The 24547-nt window shown below is 51.8% G+C and overlaps 2 protein-coding genes and 1 long non-coding RNA gene across 10 annotated transcripts in view; 2 read left to right on the top strand and 1 right to left on the bottom strand.

Annotated features, from left to right (window-relative positions):
- Positions 1–8958, top strand: part of Mfn2 (mitofusin 2) — a 30805-nt gene extending 21847 nt beyond the window's left edge. For 6 of the 7 annotated variants that reach the window (XM_042272529.2, XM_042272531.2, XM_042272530.2 and 3 more), the window contains 8 exons: positions 92–218; positions 552–656; positions 864–966; positions 1540–1760; positions 2799–2954; positions 3871–4067; positions 5349–5483; positions 6911–8958. In XM_042272529.2, the coding sequence (XP_042128463.1) occupies positions 92–218; positions 552–656; positions 864–966; positions 1540–1760; positions 2799–2954; positions 3871–4067; positions 5349–5483; positions 6911–6980 (1114 nt within the window). In that variant the 3' untranslated portion in view covers positions 6981–8958. The remainder of the gene's footprint in view (positions 1–91; positions 219–551; positions 657–863; positions 967–1539; positions 1761–2798; positions 2955–3870; positions 4068–5348; positions 5484–6910) is intronic. The other variant, XR_013049452.1, reaches the window with a different exon arrangement.
- Positions 8959–13028: 4070 nt separating this feature from the next.
- LOC121827472 (uncharacterized) lies at positions 13029–15217 on the bottom strand. Its single transcript, XR_013049454.1, has 2 exons — positions 15100–15217; positions 13029–13230 (listed from the first exon to the last, which is right to left on the bottom strand). It is a non-coding gene; the product is annotated as an uncharacterized LOC121827472 (long non-coding RNA).
- Positions 15218–15246: 29 nt separating this feature from the next.
- Positions 15247–22547, top strand: Miip (migration and invasion inhibitory protein). Of its 2 annotated transcripts, none has more exons than XM_006989047.4 (10): positions 15247–15463; positions 17046–17246; positions 17482–17829; positions 18225–18309; positions 20210–20318; positions 20403–20455; positions 20819–20948; positions 21059–21155; positions 21859–21993; positions 22267–22547. In XM_006989047.4, exons 2-10 carry the CDS (start codon positions 17124–17126, stop codon positions 22402–22404), a joined length of 1218 nt encoding a protein of 405 aa, XP_006989109.1. In that variant the 5' UTR covers positions 15247–15463; positions 17046–17123; the 3' UTR covers positions 22405–22547. The 2 variants fall into 2 exon arrangements, with proteins under 2 accessions (XP_006989109.1, XP_076421753.1); XM_076565638.1 differs by lacking the exon at positions 15247–15463 and adding an exon at positions 16524–16661.
- The last annotated feature ends 2000 nt before the right edge of the window (positions 22548–24547 follow it).

Here is a 24547-nt window from a genome sequence, read left to right as displayed (position 1 = left end):
GAGCTGCGGCCTAGGGGAGCTTCCCTGCTTCTTAGCTCCTGTGCTTAGTCCTGTGGGGACGTGGGTTTCTGAGCAGTGCTTTTTCTTTCAGGGTTTACTGTCTGGAGATGCGGGAAGAGCGGCAAGACCGGCTGAGATTTATTGACAAGCAGCTGGAGCTCCTGGCTCAAGACTATAAGCTGAGAATTAAGCAGATTACAGAGGAAGTGGAAAGGCAGGTGAGAAGTGGAGAGAAAGTTCTGTGGGGAGGTTTGGACTCCCAGTCAGAGTCAGGTTCAGTGGCAGCAAGTGCTGAGAGCAGGACATCTCGCCCCAGGGCTTCTTCAGCGTTCTGGGAAGCTTTCGGTGGCCCTGCTGCAAGAATACAGTTTCCCTTGGGTCTCCTTCAGGGCCATTTTGGTTGCCCATTTTCTTCCACCTCTGCATCTTCTAATCAAGAGGAGCTGAGGAGGCTGCTGGGTGTGGGGACAGGTGTGTGGTTCGCTGCAGCCTCTCCCGCCGAAGCAAAGCACAGTCCTCTTGATGCCAACAGTGTCCTCCCTTGGCTGCAGGTGTCCACAGCCATGGCCGAAGAGATCAGACGCCTCTCTGTGCTGGTTGATGAGTACCAGATGGACTTCCACCCATCCCCAGTCGTCCTCAAGGTTTATAAGAACGTGAGTGAAGCAGCATGTGTTCTTGGCAGGGACCGCTGGCAGAATCACCTTGTACACAGCAGCACAGCCGTAGCTGGTCTGTGTGAGGGTCCCTGAGTGGAAGTGACAGAGACATGAGGCCTCCTTGGTCAGCTGGCGGTCTGGTTGAACCCCCAGAGACTTGTGATGGTGGTGCCTCTTTTCTTACCCTCTCTTTTCTGGAGGCAGGAACTGCATCGCCATGTAGAGGAAGGCCTGGGCCGGAACATGTCTGACCGTTGCTCCACAGCCATCACCAGTTCCCTGCAGACCATGCAGCAGGACATGATAGGTTTGTACCACAGGGACCTTGGCATCTGTGGAGCTGCCATATCCAGGATGAGGCTAAAGTAAGACAGGGCTGGAAAGATAGCTCAGGGTGTTAAGAGTGTGTACAGCTCTTGCAGAGGACCTGAGTTGGGTTCCCAGAACTCATGTCAGGAGGATCACAACTTTCTGAACCTCAGATCCATCCGGGAGATCCTATGCCCCTGACCTTCATGTGCACCTGAACTCATGAGCACATAGCCACGCACATACACGCACATACACATAATCAAAATAATGTCAACTAGGATGACCTTTCCTTATCTGTTATCTTTGGTAGTGATTTGACTCACTACCTTCAGGTTCTGGTGTCCTGAATTCATTCTGTAGGAACTTGGGTTGCCATGTGGGGCAGTATATAAGCTGAGACTTGGGCATGACTCCTGTCAGGTTCGGGGAGGTGACCATCTGGGTGTGGTTTCTGCACAGAGCTGCAGCATCCCTAGCAGCTGGTATGGACTCTGTGCCCGAGGCTGGGCCCTGGTGTGGCACAGGCCTGAGCCGATGCACTCTCTCTCCCTGCTTGTGCCCCTGACAGATGGCTTGAAGCCCCTGCTTCCGGTGTCTGTGCGGAGTCAGATAGACATGCTGGTCCCTCGCCAGTGCTTCTCCCTCAGCTACGACCTGAACTGTGACAAGCTGTGCGCTGACTTTCAGGAGGACATCGAGTTCCACTTCTCCCTTGGATGGACCATGCTGGTGAACAGGTTCCTGGGCCCCAAGAACAGCCGCCGGGCCTTGATGGGCTACAGTGATCAGGCAAGAAGCTCCTTTCCCCAGGGCATCATGGGAGATCAGCCTGCTAGTGGGGCGTGCCGCTTGGTCACTGGTCAGCACTGTTGCCGTTGCCAACCTGGTCTTGTCCTGATTACAAATACAGAAGGATTTTCTAGTGCTTGTCTGAGTGTGTACTCTTCAGAACAGACCACTTGGAGGCTGGAGTCGGAGCTCAGCAAGGAAAAGTTGCCTTGTATACAGGAGCCTTTGGATTTGATCCTTAACACTACGCGGGAGTCGGGGGAGGAGTGGGGGGGGGTGGATTTCAAATTCTTATCTACAAAAGAGATGGCTCAGCAGTTTAGAGGGTTTGTTCTTGGAGAGGACACAGGTTCTCTTCCCAGCACCTACATGATGGTGTATAACCATCTTTAACTCTAGTTCCAAGGCATCCAGTGCTCTCTTGATCTCCACATACACCAGGCACACGTGTGATGCACAAACACATGTAATCAGAACAATCATAAATATAAAATTAAATAAATATGATAAATACATATCACCACTTTAAATTTTGGAATAAAAAGTGCGTTAGGGACTGAGGAGGAGACAGCTCAGTGGACGCAAGCACTTACTTTACTCTTCTTCCAAGTTGGCTTGTCGGCCTGGCTGGAACAGGAAGCTTCCAGTCATTGGGAGACCAGTCTTAAGGTAGAAAGTGGTAGAGGAGGACATTCGACATTCTGCCCTGGTTTATACTCACACACACTCACACACACACACACACACACACACACACACACACACACTCACATAAATGCTTGTAGGACTGCTCTTAGGGCAGGTCCTGTGCTGGCATAAGCCCAGTGACCAGGGCTTACATCCTGTGGCCTGCCACAGCGCTCACCTTGGGCTAGTGGGTCTCTTAGCAAGCAGATAACCCACTGTGGTACATACAAAGCTTTTCCCTCTTCTGCCTCTTGGGAATCGAAGAGTTGCTCAGTCCTAGTCTGAGGGTCGTTGAGGGTGTGCCTGAATGACAGGCTTGTAACATTCTTCTCCCTTTGTCATCTCTCACAGGTTCAGCGTCCTATCCCTCTGACACCTGCCAACCCCAGTATGCCCCCCTTGCCACAGGGCTCCCTCACGCAGGAGGAGCTTATGGTCTCCATGGTTACCGGCCTGGCCTCTCTGACATCCAGGACCTCCATGGGCATTCTCGTGGTCGGAGGAGTGGTCAGTGGCACCTGCTTGGGGATGGGGGGGATCTGGGGACTCTGAGTGTTTTCTACCCTGGGGGGCTGTGTGGCTGGAGCCCTTTCACATACAGCTAACAGGATGTTCCCATTCCCTGGATATGGCTCGCAAAAACCCACCACTAGTTTGAACCCTCCCCATCTGGCGCTGAGGCCTCTCCCTCCATAACAAGCAGAGAGTGGGGAACAACCAAAGGCTAGGAAGGAGGCCCGCCTGGCTCTTGAGCTCCCTCTCTGGCTTCTGTCTCGACTCAAGACACTGTGCAGCCACGGTCCCTTACATCTGAGAGCCCCTGGTGGTGTTGGCAAGCTCTCATGCCGTTCTAGAATGTGGAGAGGCAGACCCCACAGGCAGGTGACTGTCACAAACACTGTCAGGGATTGTTTTTCCAACATGTAGTACAAGGTGGATCACGAGGCTCCTCCCCCCAGACAGAGAGTTGCATCCTCCGGCTCTTTCCATAGATAGTGGCCTACAAGAGGGTCATGAACTGCAACTCTGACCTTGACAGACCCTTTTATAGCATCTTATAGCATCTTGTTTACCTAGCCATACAACCTGTGGATTAAATTGACACCACATACCTCCTTTGTGAATGAAGAGCCCAAGTTCATCCAGCCAGGATGATGTTAAGAAGCCTGTTTCTCAGGTTTGGGACTAAAGCTCAGCACTACAGAGCTTGCCTAACACCTGCCAGGCCCTGAATTCCATCCCCAGCACTTCAAAACAAAACCAACTTCTCACCTAGATCAGGATAGTGGTCCTAACATTAAGTTATCTCGTGTGGCCAACACTCAGTTTCCCTCTCTTCCAGCTGGAGAGAGACCCTGCCCTCTTAGCCTGAGCAGGGTCACAGAGACCTTGCTCCAAATTGACTGACCATGCATCTCTACAGGTGTGGAAGGCAGTGGGCTGGAGACTCATCGCCCTCTCCTTTGGACTGTATGGCCTCCTCTACGTCTATGAGCGGCTGACCTGGACCACCAAAGCTAAGGAGAGGGCCTTCAAGCGCCAGTTTGTGGAATATGCCAGCGAGAAGTTGCAGCTCATTATCAGTTATACTGGCTCTAACTGCAGCCACCAAGTCCAGCAGTGAGTAGCCTGGGGACCTGAGGAAGGACACCCTAATAGGTGGGCTCTCCCCACCTCCCTTTGAACCTGACCCGAGAGCCTGTGGGTCTCCGCATCATGGGATGTATGTGCTTTGTGTAGTGCCAGTTTTGCATCCAGGGATGATGACGGGGTCTAGGGCTGAGGTCGGATAGGCCTCCAGTGCCCCAAGAGGGGAAGGAAGGAGAAAATGAGGGAACCGGGACATGCTTCATAGATTTTAAAGGTTGGTTTGGGACTGGAAATGTAGCTCAGTTGGCAGGGTGCTTGCCTAGCATGCATGAAGCCCTGGGCTTGATCCCCAATATGATGTAGACCAGGCATGTCTTACACCTATAGTCCCAGCACTCAGGAGGTGGAGGCAGGAGGATCATCCTTGGCTATGTGGGGAGTTTGGGGCTATCTTGGGCTACATAAGACCCTGTCTCTAAGTAAGTAAATAAATATTAAAGGTTGCCCTTGAAGGGCGTGAGCTGTGGGATCCTAAACCAAAGCCTGGTTACAGTGCCTCAGTAGGTCAGGGGTCCCTATGGTTGCTCCATCCTGGAACATCGAGAAAGCAGTTTTCCTGCCCTGCTTGCCTAATCTCAAACTCAGACCGCTCCAGCCGCCTGAGTCCTGGGAGTGCAGACGTGAGCCACATGCTTAGTTTCGTTGGCTGTCCTAACTGTGCTATGGCAGACCCGTTTACACTAGCTTTCCTTACTCTTGTAGCTGTGAGCTAGAGGCTTTACTGCTGTGTGCTTTCGAGTGGGGGCACTGCCAGGGCTGTAGCTCTGTGTAGAGAACCTGCCGTGCACACACAGAGGCCTGGGTTTAACCCCTAGCATTACACACACACACACACACACACACACACACTCTCTCTCTCTCTCTCTCTCTCCCTCTACACACACACACACACACACACACACACACACACACACACACACTTGAGAGGATACTGAGACTTGGACTCAGAGATGAGACCCTTTCCTCCCACTTAGCTGATGAGCATCAGAGTGAGAATCTGGCCTCTTGTGTCCAGGTTAGGTTCACAACTGGACTGATGAGTCGCCTGCGGTGATGCCCAGTGTCTTTGGTGTGGGCATTAGAAGCTGTTCATGATTTTAGCAGAGGTGGGAAGGATACCAAAATCAGGCCTTCAGGCCAGAGCAGATGTGGATGGACTCAGCTGCTGCTCTGTTCTGGGTAGACTTGGCCAGCAGCAGAATCCTGCCTAAACCACCATCTGCCCAGTTGATCCCATCTCTGTCCCCTCAGGGAACTGTCTGGGACATTTGCTCATCTGTGCCAGCAAGTTGACATCACCCGAGAAAATCTGGAGCAGGAAATTGCTGCCATGAACAAGAAAGTTGAGGCTCTGGAATCACTTCAGAGCAAAGCCAAATTGCTCAGGTGAGTGGCTTAGTAGCCAGGGTGGGGGAGTTGGGGCTTGTCTGCCCTCTGGTGTCTCCAGTGTAGGCACCAGGCGCTCTCTGTCTTGTGAGATGTTTGCCAGGCTCCAGTGCAGGATGGCACTAGTGCTGGAGGCTCCACACAGTGTCACTGTCCTCGAGGTGTTTGCAGGTGGGGCAGAGTGACCCAGGAAACAAGCGAGACGATGCTGTGATGGTGCAGCTCGTGGCCTGCCCTCCTCTGACTGCAGGGTCTCGGCGCTTGGCACAGGCTGTCCCCCCAGCTTGTCACCCCTGGAGGAGTGGGTCCTCGGGTCTCCTTTTCTTGTTTTGTTTGAGACAGAATCTTTTTTGTAGCCTGGGCTGGCCTGGAACTTGCCATGTGAATGAGGCTGGTCTCAAATTCACCAAGATCCACCTCCCTAGTGCTGGGATTAAAGGTGTGTGTCACTATGACCACCTCAGCTCTGTTTTCTAGTAGGAAAATTGGTGGCTGTGGAAGCTGAGTCCCTTGTCTAGAGCTCCACAGGAAATAGCCAGATTGAACTTGGGTTGCAGGTGGGCTGCACTTTGCTTCTCCTTGCCCTGTGTGAGATCTGCACCCATGTGAGTCATATTCAGTTCCTCTCTGAGCCCAGGGGCAGGAGTGCCTAGCACCAGGTCTCCCCAGGAACAGGACTGGTGGTCTCATAGAGCTGGGAAGTTTGCTGGGAGGAGGATCAGTTGGAGGAGCCAGGTTCTGGGTGCTGGCCCTGCATCCCCTCAGCTTTCTTGTGTCCTGTGGCTCTCATCTGTGAGATGAGGCTATAATTTCATGACAGCCACAGGTGGAGGTAGAAGTATTCGAAGTCCTCAGCCTGCTCAGGCCGTGGTGACATCAGCACATGGGGACCTGCATAGCCTGCCCCCACCTCTGAATGTCAGAGTTCCAAAGAGGACAGAGCTAGAGAAGAGGCACTCAGGGTTTCAGCTTGATGCCCCGCCTGCCCACCACCGGGACACACTGTCACCTGCTGGGGCTCTCGGGACAGTGCCTGCTGCTGGTGGCCGCAGACAGGCTGAGCCAGCACCCAGACCTTCACTTGTCAGTCAGGAAAGCTGTTCTCCAGAGATCTGGGGATCTGGGGCTGCAGCAAAACCTGCAACTAGAAAAACCTGAAACCAGCCATGGTGGTTCACTCCTATAATCAGAGTACATGGGAGGCTGAGGCAGGAGGATGGCTGTGAGTTCTAGGCCAGCCTGGGCTACTGAGATTCTGTCTTAGCCCACCTCTTTTTAAAAAAGCCTGGCTCTGTCCCATCAGCTTGTGACCTCCTTCTCCTCATCTGCAAAGTGGGAAAATGCTATGGAAGGATTAAATGAAGGTTCAGACAGGCTAGTGTGACCTGTCCCTGTCAGCCGTTTGTACAGCAGTCTTGTCTTCACAGGAATAAAGCTGGCTGGTTGGACAGTGAACTCAACATGTTCACACACCAGTACCTGCAGCCCAGCAGATAGTGGGCAGCTGGGGCAGGCCTGCACTGAGAAGAGGCAGGGCCGCGCCTCCCGTCAGCTCCAGTCCTTGGCCACTGCAGAGAGAAGGAAAGCACCCACCGTCCTGTACTGTTTTGAGCCCTCAGCACCAGTTACTCCCGACCCTGCAGGAAGACCCTGACTCCTACCCTAGAGGAGACTGACAAGGATTGGACGGCTCGGCACCAAGGAGTCATGCATGTCCGTGTCTGCTCATCATGTTCACTTGGTTGAAATTCACTGCTCATTTGATAAGGTCTTCCTAAGGGTAGCACCCTGCAGAATGACTGAGGGGAACCCTCACAGGCATCAGGCAGACACTCCCACCTTCTCCAGCCCGAGCACACCTACAGAGAAAGACAATGTTGGGATGACTGGACTCCCCGGAAGATTTCAGGGTAGTTCTGGAAGGGCCGGGTTTGTCCCAGGACTTGTATCTTGTGTGGCCCCCAGCTTCAGCGCTTCTCCCCACTTGCTTGGCGGCCAGGCTCAACACGCCCTGGGCTTTAGACTCAGGCAGCTCGTCTGGGAAGCTGGGACCTCTGCCAGCCAGAGCCGAGGGAGAGCTCAGGAGGAGGAGTGTGGATTAGGGTATCAGGTGTGCTAGTGCTGTTGGTGTCAGCCATCACGATGAGGTGGGACTTGCCTCCCTTCTTGCCATTGCGGCCCTTGCTCCTATCTCAGCTCTTGGCCTGTTAGTCCTGGTTTACTGGTGGGAGCTAGTTGGTCAGGTAGGGCCTGTTTGTTAGTCCTGGTTTACTGGTGGGAGCTAGTTGGTCAGGTGGGGCCTGTTAGTCCTGGTTTACTGGTGGGAGCTAGTTGGTCAGGTGGGGCCTGTTAGTCCTGGTTTACTGGTGGGAGCTAGTTGGTCCAGGTGGGGCCTGTTAGTCCTGGTTTACTGGTGGGAGCTAGTTGGTCAGGTGGTTAAAGGACGTAGCAGGAGGAATGGTGGACGATGGGGCTGCCTGGGGTGTCTGGAGGAGGTAGGCACAGAAGAGAGCCCTCTGTCTGACCTAGCGCTGAGGGCCACGCAAGCCTGGGAGCTCAGCTCCCTAACTTCAGCTCATCCCGCCTTGCTGCAAGCTCCCTGGCCGCCGTCCTCTAGACTGTACCCTGTGCCAATGATTGCAGCTGACCACACGACAGCATGAGAAGCCTGGCCGCCATTTTCCTACTGCCCCGACCCCCAAACCTCCTCTTCTGCTCCTGAAACCTGCTGCTGCTTGCTTAGCCTCCTGTCGGCTCTGAACTTCCCACTGCTGAATGTTGACATTGTTACTGGTCACAGTGGGGGAGAGTCCAGTTGCCAAGGTTGGCTGTCTTAGAAAAGCAGTTTCGGGGTGATGAAGCCTTTGTAGACCAGATAGAGAGTCTTAGAGACAAACCACGGGGCCCCAGCCCATCCCAGAAACCCATAGCCAGGAGCTCCCCTGGGGACAAGGTCCTGCTGGTTGGGTGCCCGTGGCCATGTCCTTCCTCTCCTGCCCATGTCTGTGTGCTCACTTGCCCCTCAGTCTACCCTGTCTGCTGGGACGGTATGGTGTTGGTCAAGGTCAGCATGGAACGGGAAGAAGTTGTGAGTGTATTGCCAGCCTGGACAGATGGGAATCACCTCACAGTGGGTCAGGACAAATCAGTGTCACATCCCAACGAATGTTGTATTCTCTTTGGGGAAAAAATAGAATAAACTCTTTTTCAGTATAGCCCCTGAGTAATGAATGAAATTTTGAGCTTGTATAAGTAAAAATTCCATTTGTACCACCAGGGAGAGCCTGTACCTGAGACGTTTAGCGGAGCACTTTAGTTTCTTGCTGCTAACTGTTGTGTGATCTTGGCTGGGGCGCGAAAGGCTCCTGACACAGTGACTTTGCTTCTGGTATATTTAAGGTGATGCAGCTGTCTGAGTTACCTGTATCTCTGCTGTTGTATTGGAAACTAAAATAAAGCCCCAGTTGTGATCCTGTGTGAGCTCTCTGCCTGGCAGTGGCCCTGCAAAATCTGTGGGCTGGTCTGAGAAGAAAAGACACAGGCAGCCTCTGAGGGCCGGGAGGTCCAGGGTGACTCTGGTACAGAGTTCTCTGTAATTCCACACACTCAGTTTTCATGTAAACCATCAGTGACTCAGCGGGCCACCCTACTTGTCCTTCTGAGAACTTAGCTATGACCTTTCTGGTTTGAAGGGCCCTTTAGAGGGGAAAAGGCCATTGGTGGCTACTTCTTGTCTCCCCACCCACTTATCTGTCTCAGAAACTCTTGAGCTCAGCTGATGGTAACTACATCGTTCCAGATTTCCAGGCCACAAACCTGAGGGGTCATGAAGTCGACCGTCACACATACTGTACCTGATCTGTCACTTTCTGTATGAATCTCCGAGACCCTAACCTCTTCTCCATCAAAGTACTCTGGGCTGAGACAGATGATTGCCTCCTACTATTCCCTCTCCCACCCTTACCTTTATGGCCTTTCACTTGGAGTTAACCTGTGCCACACTCCAGGCATCTAGAGCCCCTCCAGGATGGAGGCCCAAGTTCTTCCCTGCTTCTTCAGATCAAGCCCTCCCTCCCTGCCCCCTCTGCTTGTGTTCAAGTGCCGCCGCCGCCGCCGTCACCCTGAACTGACAGCTTACCCAGGGCAGCACACAGGATATGCATGTGTTCCAGAATAGTCATCTCAGGAGGTGCTGTGTTTGGCTCCCCTGCTAGAGCGGGCTCTGTAAGGGCTGCTCCAGTGTTTGAGGAGAGCGGTGCTCTTCACACGTTAGCAGTCCAGGACTTGGGGGGGGCTCAGATGCTCCTGGAAGCCTGTGGGCGGACACACTTCTAGGACGTTCTAATGTGTGTTAAGAATTCAGCTTGTTCAGCCCCTTTGTGGAAACTGAAGTTCAGAGAAATAAGATGTGCTGATGATGTCCTAGTGTCTTGGGCTGATTGGGGAGGGGAAGGAAGAGAGGGGGAAGCCTCCTTTTGAGCCCAACACTTATTTTCCTCAAGCCTGTCAGCTTTCAGATGTGCTCTTTACCCTCTACCAAAAATGCACCACGATCCAGTACACGTGTATGTGAAACAAAGTTTACCAAGTGCGCACATGCAGGAGGTAGGGGTGGCTTCTGTCATTAGCAAACTGCTGTTGCTGCTGCTGCCCCAATGGGTGGTGGCTCACAGGGAAAGGTGTTCTAGACCTTGCCTCATACCACACACTGAGTTAATTATTCTCAGGGAAAGCCAGACTCATCCCTGCTTCATCTGCCCACTGGAAAGTGAGGGGAACCAAGGGCATGCAGGTTTTAACCCTCCAGTGACAGGGTGCTGGGGAGACTAACCCCTCTCCAAGGCAGCAAGTTTCAGGCTAGCAACCCTGCACAGAGATGGTCTTAAAAAAAAAAAAAAAGCGGAGCGTGGTGGCACACATCTTTAATCCCAGCACTCGGGAGGCAGAGACCAGCCAGGGCTACACAGAGAAATCGTGTGTGTGTGTGTGTGTGTGTGTGTGTGTGTGTGTGTGTGTGTGTGTGTGTGTGTGTGTGTGTGGTGGTGGTGGTGGTGGTGGTGGTGGTGGTGGGAGTCCCTGCCATTGTCTTGCCCAGCATGCAGGAGGCTCTAGGTTTGATTCCCAGTGCTCCTGCCTTTATGGAGCTTGTCTGGATAAGAACCAAGATCACTTAGGTAAAAGACAAGGTCAGAAGATGGGTGTTATGTGCAAAGGCCCTGAGGTGAGAGTGTGCTCATTGCCTTCCAAGAACAGAAGGAATGTGGCCAAAGTTGTGTGAGGGAGAAAGCAGATAGGACCCGGGGCAGAATGGGGTGTTTTGTGTTCCTGAGGTGTGCCTGAGGAGAGAGGGCTCGTGAGAGCTAACCACATCTTAGTAGGGGCCTGCGATGCCGCTGGAGGCAGACACGATGGAAGCAAAGAGACCAGCCAGGCCAGGACAGTAACACTCCAGGAGGGCCGTGAAGGTGCCCTGGCCTGGGCTGCCTGCAACAGGAGCGGCAAAAAGGGTCAGATTCTGTACACCATTTGAAACACCACAATGTGTACATGCATTTTTAAAATTTTTCTTTCAAAACTGGTGTGTGTGTGTGTGTGTGTGTGTGTGTGTGTGTGTGTGTGTGTGTGTGTGTGTATGGGGGAGGGTGTTGCTATGCAGTTTCTGGGATCCAAAAAACCAGTTGTCATGATTATGCAGCAAAGGCTGTCAACACTGAGCCCTCTCTCTACCCTTACTATGGAGCCTTGTTAGCCTGGAGCTCACTCTGTAGACCAGGCTACCCTAGAACTCACAGAGATCCACCTGCCTTCTGAGTGCTGGGATTAAAAGGTGTGCATTGCCATGCTCAATTTGTGCATGCTGGGGATCAAACCCAGGGCTCTGTGCACTCTAGACCAGCACTCTGCCATCTGAGCTATGTCCCCAGCACACACACCTCTCTTTGAAACTTTGTGCATGCCCACGCATTGATGTGCCATCTCATGCACATGGAGGCCACAGGACAACTTTGGAGTCTGTGCTTACTGCACCACTCCCCATCTTGTTGAGGCAGGGTGTCTCTTGTTTGCTTCCAAACATGCTCCAGACTGGCCGGAGAGCTTACAGGCCATTCTGTCTCCACCTACCTCTCCTCAATCTTAGCATAAGGGTGCTAGGGTTTCCGAGGTGTGCCGCATCTGGCTTTTGTATGTCTTCTATTGATTGGACCCAAGAGTCCTCATGTTTCACAGCTAAAGAGATTTACCTGCTGAGCCATCTCCTGGGCCCCACCATAGTTTTGAGACAAGGTCTCTCTGTGTAGCCCTAGCTGTCCTCAACCTTAAAATTCTGCCTCAGCTACCCTTGGCTAGGACTATCAGCTCAAGCTGCAGTCCGGCAAGTCCATGTTTAAGAGTGTATTCAATCAGCAGAGCATGGTGGTGCACACTTTTAATCTCAGAGCTTGAGAAGTAGAGGCAGGTGGATCTCTGAGTTATAGGCCAGCCTGAGCTACAGAGCAAGTTCCAGGACAGCCAGGGCTACACAGGGAAATACTTGAAAAAAAAAATTCAGTATGTTAAAAAGTGTGCAGCAACCAAACACAACCCAAATTTGAATTTCCATCTGTGGTGACACCCCCACCCCATTCCCACCCCAGACTTGGACATTGGATCCACTGATCTGTCTCTATAGTTTGCCCTTTTTGAACATTCCATGTAAGTGGAATTATACAATATGTGGCCTTTGTTTTCTGTGACACTAGTGAGTGCAACTGATACACAGTCAGATGGTTTGGCTTTTTTTGTGGTACCAGTGTGCAAGGCTGATAGGAATATTCAGTGCAGGTCTTTGTATGGACATAAATTCTCCTTGGTAGATACCACAGACTGGAATTTCTGGGCTACATACTATTAAGGACTACCAACCTTTTTCTGAAGTAGCTACAGCATTTTATATCCCTGCCAGCAGTGGATGAGTTCCAGTTTTTCCCATCATCAGCAACAGTTGGTACAGTGAATCACTTTGTATGCCCTTTGATTTTTTCTTGTTACAATAGGAGTGGAACCATGGGCTTTGCACATGCTAAGCATGCTTTCTACATCTGAGCTACAGCCTTGACCCAACAGATAATTCAAGACATTATAAATATATATACTTTTTGTTTTTGTAGACAGGGTTTCTCTGTATAGTCCTGGCTGTCCTGGAACTAGCTCTGTAGACCAGGCTGACCTCGAACTCACAGAGAGCCACCTGCCTCTGCCTCCCAAGTACTAGGGTTAAAGGCATGCACCACCACTGCCCAGCTGTGTGTGTGTGTGTGTGTGTGTGTGTGTGTGTGTGTGTGTGTGTGTGTGTGTGTGGCTTTGTGGCTTTAGTCTATATGTGTCTAGTGAGTGAATTTTAGGGCAAGAAAAAACTCTGGAAGAAGCCACAGGATGGGAGCTTGCGCTAGAGGTGCCTGTGGTAAACAAGGGTGCCGTATGGAAGGTCCAGCCTCAGTGGTAGTGTTATATTGAGCATTTGTATTAGCAGGGTTCTCTAGAGGAGCAGAACCAACAAGGTATGCATGTGTTATAAAAGAGGATTTATTAGCCTGGCTTCCACAATGGAGCTGGATGGTCCAAAGTGGCCATCTGTACGCTGGAGAGGCTGAGAATCTGGTAGCTGTCTAATCAAGGAAGGAAGCTCAGCAGTCCAAACCAGTCCTGATAGCCCAGGAGCTCCTTGTAGAGTGGCTGGTATTAGATCCATGTTGAAAGGCCAACAAAGCTGGAGGATGATATCAGCAGAGTATCGATCACAGTGACAAGTGGCAGCAGCAGTGACAATTGAGGCACTCAGAACATTTTTTCCTAGTGCTATTTTTTTTAAAGTTATTTATTTATTTTTTGGTTTTTTGAGACAGGGTTTCTCTGTGTAACAGTCCTGGCTGTCCTGGAGCTCATTGTGTAGACCATGCTGCGAGCCTTGAACTCTTGCCTGCCCCTTGCCTACTGGGTGTTGGGGTAGAAGGTGTGCATGAGCACATCATGGCATTGTATTGATTGTGATGCTCTCACAGGGCACCTCATTTCTGCTGCTCCCCCGCCCCCACCCCGATACCTGGCACAGAATAGGCGCTTGCAATATCAGTAAATTGTGCTTGTTGAATGCAGACAGTGGGAGCAGAACAGGCGCCTTACACCAAATTCCAGGAAGCTTAGTTCAAGTGTCTTCCACGGCCTTTTCCTGGGGCAGGCTGTCCTTCTGACTCTGACAGGAAGAAAGGAGACCGGCTAACAGCTAGGAGTATTAAAAACACGGTGCCCTTCAAAACACTATGGTAACACACTTCCATGCATAGAGCTCTGGGTTCATTCCCCAGTACCGCACAAACTGTATGCTGGAATACACCTATAATCCCAGTATTAGGGGAGGTAAAGGCTGCAGGATTAGGAAGGAGTCAATCTAAGATCATCCTCATGACATAGTGGTTTGAGGCCAGTCTGAGCTACAGTACATTTTGGCTTAATTTTTTTTTTTTTTAATTTTAGATAGGGTTTCTCTGTGTAGCCCTGGCTGTCTTGGAACTTGCATTAAACTCACAGAGATCCCCCTACCTCTGCCTCCCAAAAGCTGTGATTAAAGGAGTGTGCCACCATGTCCAGCTAATTTCGGTTTATATTTTACAGGACCAGGTTTTTGTTGTCTATATTGTAATTTTGCCAGCGACTTTTCTCTGTCTCCACTCTTAAATCTTTGCCTTCCGAATGGCTCAGCTGCCTTTAGCCTACTGGCTATGGATGGGTTAGGACCTCTATTGGTCTTTTCTGTGTTGTACACACAGATTGCAAGCCCAGTGCCACTTTGAGATCTTTGGCAGCAGTTAATTCTGCAACTCACACACGATTAAGCCTGTATGATAATGAGTATTCAGAGATGGGTAATGCCTGGGGGGTGCTCACCAACCTAAGACAGAGAGCCTGTGTGGCCTGGGTAGGCGTCTCCATGACGGGTAAGGTGACCTGCTGATGTCCCACACAACCTAAGTCAGAAGCTCATTTTTTAGCAAAAGGGGTCCCTGGCCCCTGTTTTGGGTAACTGTTGTCTTGTTTGCTGACCTTGACCTTGATATCCTCCCTATTAATTCCCTGCCAGGTTCCACCCTCCTGAATGCTTAAGGGAAGTTCCTTGTCTGTGTATCCTGCCTGCATAATAGGCATTAACAGCTTAGATGCAAGATTGTAAACCATCCTCCGGGGTTCTCCCATTGTGCTGTAAGCCTGTATTTAAGACCTCTTCCCTCCTTCAATAAACAGCATTCGGCATTAAAAAAATAATAAATAAATAAATGCACAAACATCTCAGAAAAAAAAAACAACTTTGCCTTCCAATGTCTCTGGCACAAAGTAGGCACTTCACGAAGACTTGAAGTGTTAAAGAAAGCAGGCAATATGGAACGCCTGTAAATCAACACTCCCCCACTAACTGAGAGGAGCCCTTAGTCTGAAGCAAGTGTAGGCTTCATATGATTTTCTCTTAAAAAAAAAAAAAAAGCTCGAAAGATGGAATGCATTGCCTTCGTCGCTTGTCCCGCCCATCCGCAGTCACTCAAGGCTTCACAAACATCCGGAATTTACGTAGCTGGGCCATACTGACCAATCGGAACCTGTAGTTCTGGTACTTTCCATTCAGTAAAATTCGAGTTGGTAGACTTGACATTATCAGCAAATCAGCAACGAGGGGCCATTAGCCCCACCCCCAAATTGAAACTGCCGCTTCCGGATGCGAAATAACGTTTGTCTAGGGTCCGGCCCGGCCAATTGGCCAATCAGGACAGCTGGTGGAGATCCCGCCCCAGCATTACCCAATTAGGACAACTGTCGGAGGCCCCACCCAGAGGGGGCGGAGCCCGGGGCTGCTGGGGACCTGGGCTTCCGGGTGGAGAGCGTCCAAGTCCTTCTATCCAAAGCGGCCCCTGATCTTGGGACCAGAGAGGTGTGCCTACGTCCAGCTAGACCAGGTAGAGAAAGGGCTAGCGCCCAGGCCCGATGTGCACCCTGCGTGGGTGCTCGTGAGTGAGAGTCTGCGGTCTGCTTCTCTGCTCGCCCCCTGCAGACTGCTTCTCTGCTCGCCCCCTGCAGACTGCTTCTCTGCTCGCCCCCTGCAGACTGCATGGAGACCCGAGTCCCAGGGGCGTGTGGGGTGGCAGGACTGGGACCGAACAGGCAGGGGTTCTGACCCAACCCGGAGTTAAAGCTCTGGTGCTGGTGGAGGAGTCCGGAACTGTGGTTGTAAAGGAAGTGGGAAGCGCTTCCCTCCACTGCAGACATCCCCTGCAGAAAGGAGGTGTCTCTGAGCTGGACCTCTGAAGGAGCAAAGCTGGCAGGAGTAGGGGGAGGTTTCCCAGGAACCTAACAACCCTGTCAGGGCCAGGCTTTCCTAAGTGCAGACCCTTTGTCGGGAGTCATATGTCAACAAAGGTCTGTTTGCCCAGAGAACAGCCAACAGAGCAGAGCAAAGATTGCACACAAGTGTAGCTGGTTCACCCATGAGTGCATTGGGGTCACTTCGAGCACTTATATGACCCAAAGGCAGGCAGCTGCGTCACTGACAAACCCACCTAGCATGGGTTCGGATTCACCCCTGAATAGCTTGCAGGCAGCCCTGGTCCAAAGTTGTTTAAAGCAACCTTAAAACTCTTGCGACTTTCTGAGGAGACTCCCTCCTCTCACCAGGAGGGAGATGCTTGAATGTAGCCTCTGCACAACAACCAGGAACCCACATTTTAGTTCAGACCCTTATTTTGACACTTAGTAGTTATGTGACCTTGGGGTACAGGTGCAAAAAAAAAAAAAAAGAAGGAAAGATTGGCCGGGGGTATCTTTGTGTCAGAGAACAAGCTTAATGCTGCAGGTCTGGGGTTCAATGCCAGCACCAGATAGCACGTTATTAATCTTTGAATTAGCACTCTGTACTAGTCTCTTCCTATATGATAATTTTAAAAACAATTTTTTATTTGTGTGTGGGTATGGGCAAGCACACGCCATGACACGTGTGGAGGTGAGAAGGCAGTTTGTGGGGGTCAGCTCTCCCCTTCCACCATGTAAATTGGACTCAGATCGTCAGGCTTGGCCACAAGCACCTCTACCCACTGAGCCATCTCACCGGCCCCAGGAATCACATGAGAAGGCCCAGTGGAAGCCTTAGTCTCTCAGCAGGCAAGCATTTCCTGTTGTCCATATTCATTCAAAAACAGCCCTGCCCAGCCTTCTGAGGTGTGCTCTTTTGGGGAAAGAAACAGCACAATTGGCACGTAAAGCAGTTGGGATTAAGAATGCTGGAGACTTTCCAGACATCCTCCGGGCTGGCTTAGTAGTAATGGACATTTATCGAGTGCCGGACTAGGAGTTGAACATGCACTGTCCTGTGTTACCCTCGTGACAGCATGGTAGGTAATCAGGTTAGGACAAGAGGCACAGAGAGGTCAACTAACCAGGGTGAGACTGCACAGTAAAGGAGAATCCTGGTGATGGTTTTAATTCAGGCCCGTGTGACAGGTTCCCTCCCTCCCTCATGCTTTGTCATTGATCCTCTGACTTCAGGTAGAACCTAGCCTGAGCACCTCCTGTGAGTATCCTGCAGCCCAGAGCCAGTGACATTGCTGTGAAAAGCTGTGACCCATGCCCCAGATGGCAGAGACGAAAGACCCCGTGCGGCTTCGGCTGCTCAGCCTGGAGCTGATGAAGCAGCTGTGGGCTGGGCATGATGCCATGTGTCGGTCAGTGGCCAGAGTAGTGTCAAAGGTAGGTGGTCCCCTTGGGAATGCCCAGGTGGCGAGGAAAAGACTGCCTACCCCCTGAGACTATGTCCAAGCTTCCAGGGTCAGCCTTATGTTGCAAAACTGGGGCCTTGGGAGGAAGAGACTGGGCTGGGACACGCAGAGGCCACAGCAGGATGAAGACCTATGTGTCCAGAGCGAGCCAGAGTGGCTGGCACTGGTCAGGCTGCTGCTTGGGTAACCGGACCTGTTTCTTGCAGTCAAACCTGGACTATAGCAGCAGCAGCAACTTAGAAATGCCACTGTCCCAAGAGAGTTCTTCCGCCGCCTCAGTGGCCCCAAGCTCACAGGACCCACCACTAGACTGTCATCGAGGAGACACGTTTGACGTGACCCGGTGTGGCAAGGACAGCTGCAGAGTGGACTCTCCCCCACCTGCCCCATGCCAACACCCGGAGCTCCAGGATGGACTGTGGCCTCCCTCAGCACCCTGGCTAGCCACTGAAGGCCTGAAGGGGCCAGTGCCTTTGGTAGGACCAAAAGGTCTGGGACCTCACAAGACACAGGTCCCCAAATCCATCCTGTCACAACCGAGCAAGCCATCTAAGGTAACTCAGGAGTGCCCGGAAATCAGGGAGAGCCTTTTGAGCCTTGGTTTCCCTCTCTGACAAAGTGTTCCTGGACAAGCCTCCCTTGGAGGGGGTGAGACTTCCAGAAGGTCCAGTGAGGTGTGTCCAGTTATTGCTATTAGTTCTTAGCACTTTGGGAAGAAGGAGGCAAAGCCTATTGTACAGATGGAAGGACTGAGGTTGGAGCCCAGGCTTGTTCAAAGCCACATCCAAAGTGGTGCCAGACTCACCTTCCGGTTTCTGAGCTCCCCAGCTGAGGTTAGCGCCACCCTGGAGTCTTAAGTCAAGACACAGTGCGTTGTTCTCCTGGAATGGGGCCTCCTCTGGGCCAGGCCTGCTGATCTAGCCCATGCCCTCCTCGTCTACTTCCTCAGCCCAAAGTGACCTTCTCCCAAGAGTCTACAGTGCCTGAGAGTGACTGGCACTTCCGGCCATACCTGGGCTATGATTGGATTGCAGGTGAGTGGCGGGGTTGGACACACATGAAGCTGAATGAGTGAATGAATCAGGGCCGCTCTATATTTGAGCATTTATAGAGGTCAGGCCCCTGCCCAACCCTAGCAGGCACATCTCCACTCTGCTGCTCTTCTCCTGGTACCTGAGGGCTCCTGTCCTCCCGACAGCCTCATTACTGTGTTAAAACCATGCAGCAGAAATTGTGCCATTTTAGCTTTTGGTTTTTCATTTTAGCTATTAATTTGTGTGTGTGTTTGCCTGTATGTATGTCTGTGCATCATGTGCATGCCTGGTACCTGTGGAGGCCCGAAGCGGGCGTCAGAGCCTGGAATTGGGGTTATAGAAGGTTGTGAACCACCATGTGGGAGGTGGGAACTGAATCTCTGCAAGAGCAACCAGTGCTCTTCTGTTTATTTTGTTTTGTTTGTTTTCCAAGACAGGGTTTCTCTGTGTAGACCAGGCTGTCCTAGAACTCTGAGATCCACCTGCCTCTGCCTCCCGAGTGCTGGGATTAAAGGCGTGCGCCACCGCCACCTGACACAGTGCTCTTAACTGCTGAACCGTCTCTCCAGCCCTACCTTGTGTGTGTGTGTGTGTGTGTGTGTGTGTGTGTGTGTGTGTGTGTGTGCGTGTGTGTGTGTGTGTGTATTGAGACAGGGTCTCTCTACGTAGCCCTAGCTGTCCTTGAACTCACAGAGATCCCTCAGTCTCTGCCTTCCAAGTGCTAAGATTAAAGGTGTATGCCACCACACCCCACTAAAAATTTTTTAGACACACATAAATAAAAATAAAGTGTAATTTAAAAATATCTAATCCCACACCCGTAACCGGGATCCTGGTTTCCACCTCCTCCTGTGTGCATCCCCCCTCCCTCTTCCTCCTATCTCTGTGAACTTAGGAAGTCAGGCAATGACCTTGGGCCCAGCTCGACTCTGCCTCCCTTCTACGTGTCTCATGTCCTGACCATGAATACATTCTCTAGACCTTCCTTAGTGCATTTCTAGAATCCACGATCTCCCTTTAACTGCCCCGCTTTCCCTCACCTCTCAGCCTCAAGGATGTGTCCTCTAAAAACATGGCCGACCAGATTTTGACACTCCTGTCCCTGAATCCTCTCGGACTCCATCCCTCCACCCCCGCCCTCTATTGTCCTCTGGTCGCCTTTCCTTCCTGAGTTCCTCACACATGCCAGACACCCGCTTTCTTCACCTGCTGGGGTATCCTTTTGATCTATCCACCTGACTTCCCTGGTCTCTGCTCTGGTCGCCTTCTCAGGCCTCCCTCGGAACTTCTGCCCTGTGGCACTCAGCCACCTGGCTCTGGCCTCCAGCTTCCCGGCAGGTGTCAGCATTCAGTATCCCGTCACAGAGTTCTTTGGTGACTAGTTAGTCTTTTGACCCTTTAGAATATAGCCTCCTCAGAGTGGGAACCTTGTCTAGCTTCCCAGTCTTCCTCAGCTAGTAAGAATGTAAGCCAGGTGTCTGCCTATAATCTCTGCACTGGGAGGTGGAGGCAGAAGGGTTGAATTGGAGGCCAGCCTGGGCTACATGAGACCTTCCCCCCCCCCCCCCCCCGGAAAAAAAAGTAGGTAAGACATATAGAGGCGTATGCCTTTAATCCCAGTACTCAAGAGGCAGAGGCAGTCCAGTCTCTGTTAGTTCAAGGCCAGCCTGATCTATATATGGAGTTCCAGGCCAGCCAGGGCTACATAGTTACTGTCTCTCTAATAAAATGAGTGTGTGGCCCCTGTAAGGGCTCTGTGAGGGAGTTGTCGTGGGTGATCGACTATATCAGGGCAGGCTGGTGCTCAGAGCTGGTATTCACGGTGGGTGACGAGTCCTAGAGGCGAGGTGGGCCCCAGCCCATCCAGCCTTAACTCACCCAGTGGTGCTTTGCTCCCCAGGGACCCTGGACAGTAGCTCTACAGTCACCAGCGAACCCGAGGCCTTCTTCTCCACGCTTCAGAAGTTTCGAGAAACCAACGAAGAGGACTGTGTTTGCAACTCCCCTGAGTAAACAAGGGCACATGAGGAGTGTCCAGGGTGGGGAGGGGACCCTGTCACTCATCCTGCTTATCACCCCCCTCCCGCCCCCAGAGCTGTGTTCCCAGACCTGCAAGAGAGCAGTGGTGTAGAAGAGGACCACGAGTGTGAGTGTTCACTTCCACCAGGTCACTCTGAGCTGGCCAGCCAGGGAGGGCAGCCTGCTGTCTGAGCAGTGTGGGATCCATTCTGGCCTGGGGCTTTGGCTGGCTTAGGGCCTGCCCTTTGTAACCATCTCCCTCCAGCGGCTTTCAGAGATAGCGGGGTGTAGCTCTCAGTGCCCCAGAGAGGACATTTCTCCCGGAACTTAGGTGTGGACCCAAGACTTTGGGAGGAGAGGGGCTGGAAAAAAAGTGGCACAGAGTGACTCCTCAATGGGTGGTATGGCTTATGTGACTAGGAACAGCCAGAGCCCCTGGCAACAAATTCCCTGGCTTCGGGGGAAATGTGGTGTCTCATGGGCCTCACAGGTGTGTACTGTTACCGTATCAACCGGCGCCTGTTTCCTGTGCCAGTGGACCCAGGTGCCCCCTGCCGCCTGTGTGGGGTACCCCGAGACCAACAGGGTCCTGAGACTCTGATGGAGCCTGCACAAGTCAGGTGAGTGTCAAGAGCATTGGAATTCCTAGCAGGTCCCAGTGGACAGTTACAACGAGGGTAGGGTGCAGAATGTGGCCCCTGCTGATTTTGATGCTGTGCCTCTCACACAGGGTCAGCATCCCCCTATCCATCCTGGACCCCCCACACCGGTATCGAATTCACAGACGGAAAAGCTTTGATGCGTCTGACACTCTGGCTCTGCCTCGGGTAAGCTGCCTGCCCAAAGGGGCTTGAGGCAGGCATATGTGGGCGGGATCCTGAGCTAGCCTTGAAGAGAACTTGCTCCGAGGCTCTTTGCTAGCAGGCCTCTGGTTTCACCGGGCTGGTGTGGAACCCGTCCCCCACGTGGTGTCTAAGTTGGGTGTCTACATGGGCCCTATTCACTGAGCTCTTGGGTGCCACGTGTGTGGCTCTTAGGAGCACTGTTTCCCAGAGCCACTGCCGTACCCCACCCCACACAGGCCACAGAGGCTGAGGAGAGCTGCTAGGAGAGATGGATTTGAACCCAGACCTTTATGTTTCCATCATGCATCCCATTTCCTAGTCAGAATGGAAGTCAAAGGGTATCCTGCGCATACCTGGTGAAGGACAGAGTAGCTGCAATTGGGGGAGGAGAAGAGGGAAAAGACCCTTTGGCTCCCCTATAAAGTGGGTAGAAAGGGAACATCCTCAGTATTGGGGTCACGAGGATGGTTTAGTGAGGTCATGCAACTTAGGTGTTCCAGGTCAAGTCCATTGTGGAAAGGGCTCCATTAATATCCACATCATCTCATCCATCTTGGGGAGGGTCAATAGGAACTGGGATTGGGGTGACCTAGGGTAACCAGTGGTTAGATACACCTGCTGCCCCAGAGAAGGGACTTTTCCATAGTTGGGGATGGCAGGTACCTTTAACCTTTGCTCTCCACAGCACTGTCTGCTAGGCTGGGACATCCTCCCTCCAAAGCCTGAGAAAAGCTCTGTCCCCAAGAGTCTTGACCTGTGGTCCTCTGTTTCCTGTGGAGCACAGCGCCGACATCTGTCAGCCACCAGCTCATCCCATGGGGTAGGGTCCAGGGTCTGTCCCAACCTGGGGTGGGAGGTGTCCGGGTGAGACAGATCCTTTCGAGATGGGAACTCAGGCCCTGACAAGGTGTCCCTCCAACTTCGGCACTCCTTGCCACCTGCTCCAGTCTACTCAGGAAGGTGGCCCTCACTCCAAGGTGCAGGAGGAATTGAGGCTAATACTGGACCCCACCTATCCCCGAGTGACCCCCTAACATTTTTCCATTCATCTATCCCCTAGTAGCTCCCCAACACCTCCCTATTCACCTTCCAGGCCTTGCCAGCACGGGTCCCACCACCCATCTGGTCAGAGCCTCAGGTTGCCCAGCTCCGCCCCCCCCACCAGAAGCACTGTGGACTGACCACTCAGAAGGGACAATATGGAAGCCCTCAAGATGAGGCTGGATCCTGACAAGATGGAAGTGGCTGTGCTGTGTTTCATGGGCTGGGCAGATGCCAGGCGTGGCCCTGGCCCTTCTGCCTCCTGGGGTAGGAACTCCAGGGTGGAGGGGGAGGAGATGAGTGGTATGTAAATAAAGCTTTTGTCCCTAGTAACTTGTCTTTCCTGCTGGTCCCCTTGATGTCTAGGTGTCCTGTCCTCAACTGGTTTCACTTTGCCTAAGGGAGACACCAGCACCCATCACTTGGAGTGTGGCTTCTTTTTTGTGTATTTTTTGTGGTAGGGTCTCACATGGCCCAGGTTGGCCTGCAACTCACAATGTATCCAAGGATGACCTTGAACTTCTCTGATCCTCCTGAGCATTAGGATTACAGGCGTGTGCCTCTGGGCCCTGCTCTGGCTTCTAGATTTTTCTGTAACTTTCAGGTCTAGATAGATGGCTGTCTACCAGACAAATGGAGTGGTTCTCCAAGGCAGGCTAGAGCCAAGGTCAATGTTACAGTATCTCAGGCAGGGGGAGATGGCTCAATGGATAAGAATCCTTGCTATATAAGTTTGAGGACCTGAGTTCAAATCCCCAGGATCCATGTAAAAGCCAAATACTGAGTGTCTGTATTCCTGTGGGGAGATGAGAGATGGGGAGAGGAATGTCTCTGGCTCATGGGCTAGTTAGCCTGGTGTGCACATTGGGAAAACAACAAAGAACCCCCCTACTTCACGGTGGAAGGTCTGAGTCAACACTCAATGTGGCCTTCTGACATTTTTATGCACACCATGGTATGTGTGCACCTGCATTCACACACACACACACACACACACACACACACACACACACACACACACACACCATTCATTGAAAAATATGTCTCATATTGAGTGAGCGATCACTCTCTTTGATATCATTGGAAGGGTTCTCTTGAGGTCCCTGGCATCTACATGCCCATTTCTGGGCTCGGTTCTAGAGACTAGGTGACCATGGCCCTAGGTAGGGTAAATTGGTAAACTGACATTCGAGAAATCTGTTTCTGATGTCAGAAACAGATTTGGGATTTGGGAGTAGGGTCTTGTTTCTCCTATCCCTTGTATGCTTTAGGTATATTATTATTAATAATATAATAATAATAATAATAATATTAAATTTCAGCTTTGCAAGGTGGAGAGATGGCTCAGAGATCAAGAGCACTGGCTGCTCTCCCAGAAGTCCTGAGTTCAATTCACAGCAACCACATGGTGGCTCACAACCATTTATAGTGAAATCTGGTGCCCTCTTCTGGCACACAGGCATATGTGCAGGCAGAGCACTGTATACATAATAAATAAATAATCTCTAAAAAAATTTTTTTCAGCTTTTTCAAAAAAAAATTCGAGAGATGGCTCCCGGCTAAGAGTACGTAGTACCTGTGTTTGAGTGGGAATATTCTCGGGCACGTGAAGGTTTACTCTAGTGTCCGTGGCGTTTGGATAGGCTTAGGAGGTGTGGCCTCGTTGGAGGAAGTATGTCACTGGAGGTGGGCTGGGGGAGTGTGTTCCGTCTGTCCTGTTGGTGGTTTTAGAAGTGAGTCTTCAGCTTCCAGCTCCAGCCGCCCTGCCGCCAGGCTGTCCCCATCATTATGGACGCCAACCTGGAACCATGAGCCCCAAACAAACCCTTCCCTCTCGAAGTTGCCTTGGTCGTGGTGTTTTACCATAGCTGTGGAACAGTAACGAAGACACTGCTCCATCAGAGGACTGGCATTGGAGCACTCCTATCGGGTGGCACACCGATGCCCGTGACTCCAGCTGCAGGGGATCCGACAGCTGTCTCTAGCCTCTGGAGACACTTTTGCACATATAAGGACATACACGGAACCTTTTTTATTTTTTTAAGTTCTTCTTTCAGGCTGAAGAAATGGCTCAGCAGTTGGTACAGGCTGTTCTTCCTGAGGTCCCAGGTTCAATTCCCAGCACCCACATGGTGTTTTATAACTTTCTGTAACTTCAGTTCTAGGAACTCCGACGGCCTCTTCTGGCCTTTGCAGGCACCAGGCATGCATATGGTACACAGACATACATGTAGGCCAAATGCCCATACATATAAAAAATGCCAGATTCATAGAACAAAAAAGAGCAAATGGGAACTTGAACCATTCAGAGGCACTTACTGTGCGTGCGTGCG

The sequence above is a fragment of the Peromyscus maniculatus genome, chromosome 2, assembly GCF_049852395.1.
Source record: "Peromyscus maniculatus bairdii isolate BWxNUB_F1_BW_parent chromosome 2, HU_Pman_BW_mat_3.1, whole genome shotgun sequence".
NCBI lineage: Eukaryota > Metazoa > Chordata > Mammalia > Rodentia > Cricetidae > Peromyscus > Peromyscus maniculatus.
This window is presented reverse-complemented; position numbering and strand designations above follow the sequence as displayed.

Bases quoted from the DNA above. Each gene is read 5' to 3' on its own strand.
- Miip (XM_006989047.4), top strand. From the start codon at position 17,124: ATGCCCCAGATGGCAGAGACGAAAGACCCCGTGCGGCTTCGGCTGCTC. The intron at 17,830-18,224 runs GTAACTCAGGAG...CTACTTCCTCAG, and splicing joins AACCGAGCAAGCCATCTAAG to CCCAAAGTGACCTTCTCCCA. The intron at 20,456-20,818 runs GTGAGTGTTCAC...TGGGCCTCACAG, and splicing joins TGTAGAAGAGGACCACGAGT to GTGTGTACTGTTACCGTATC.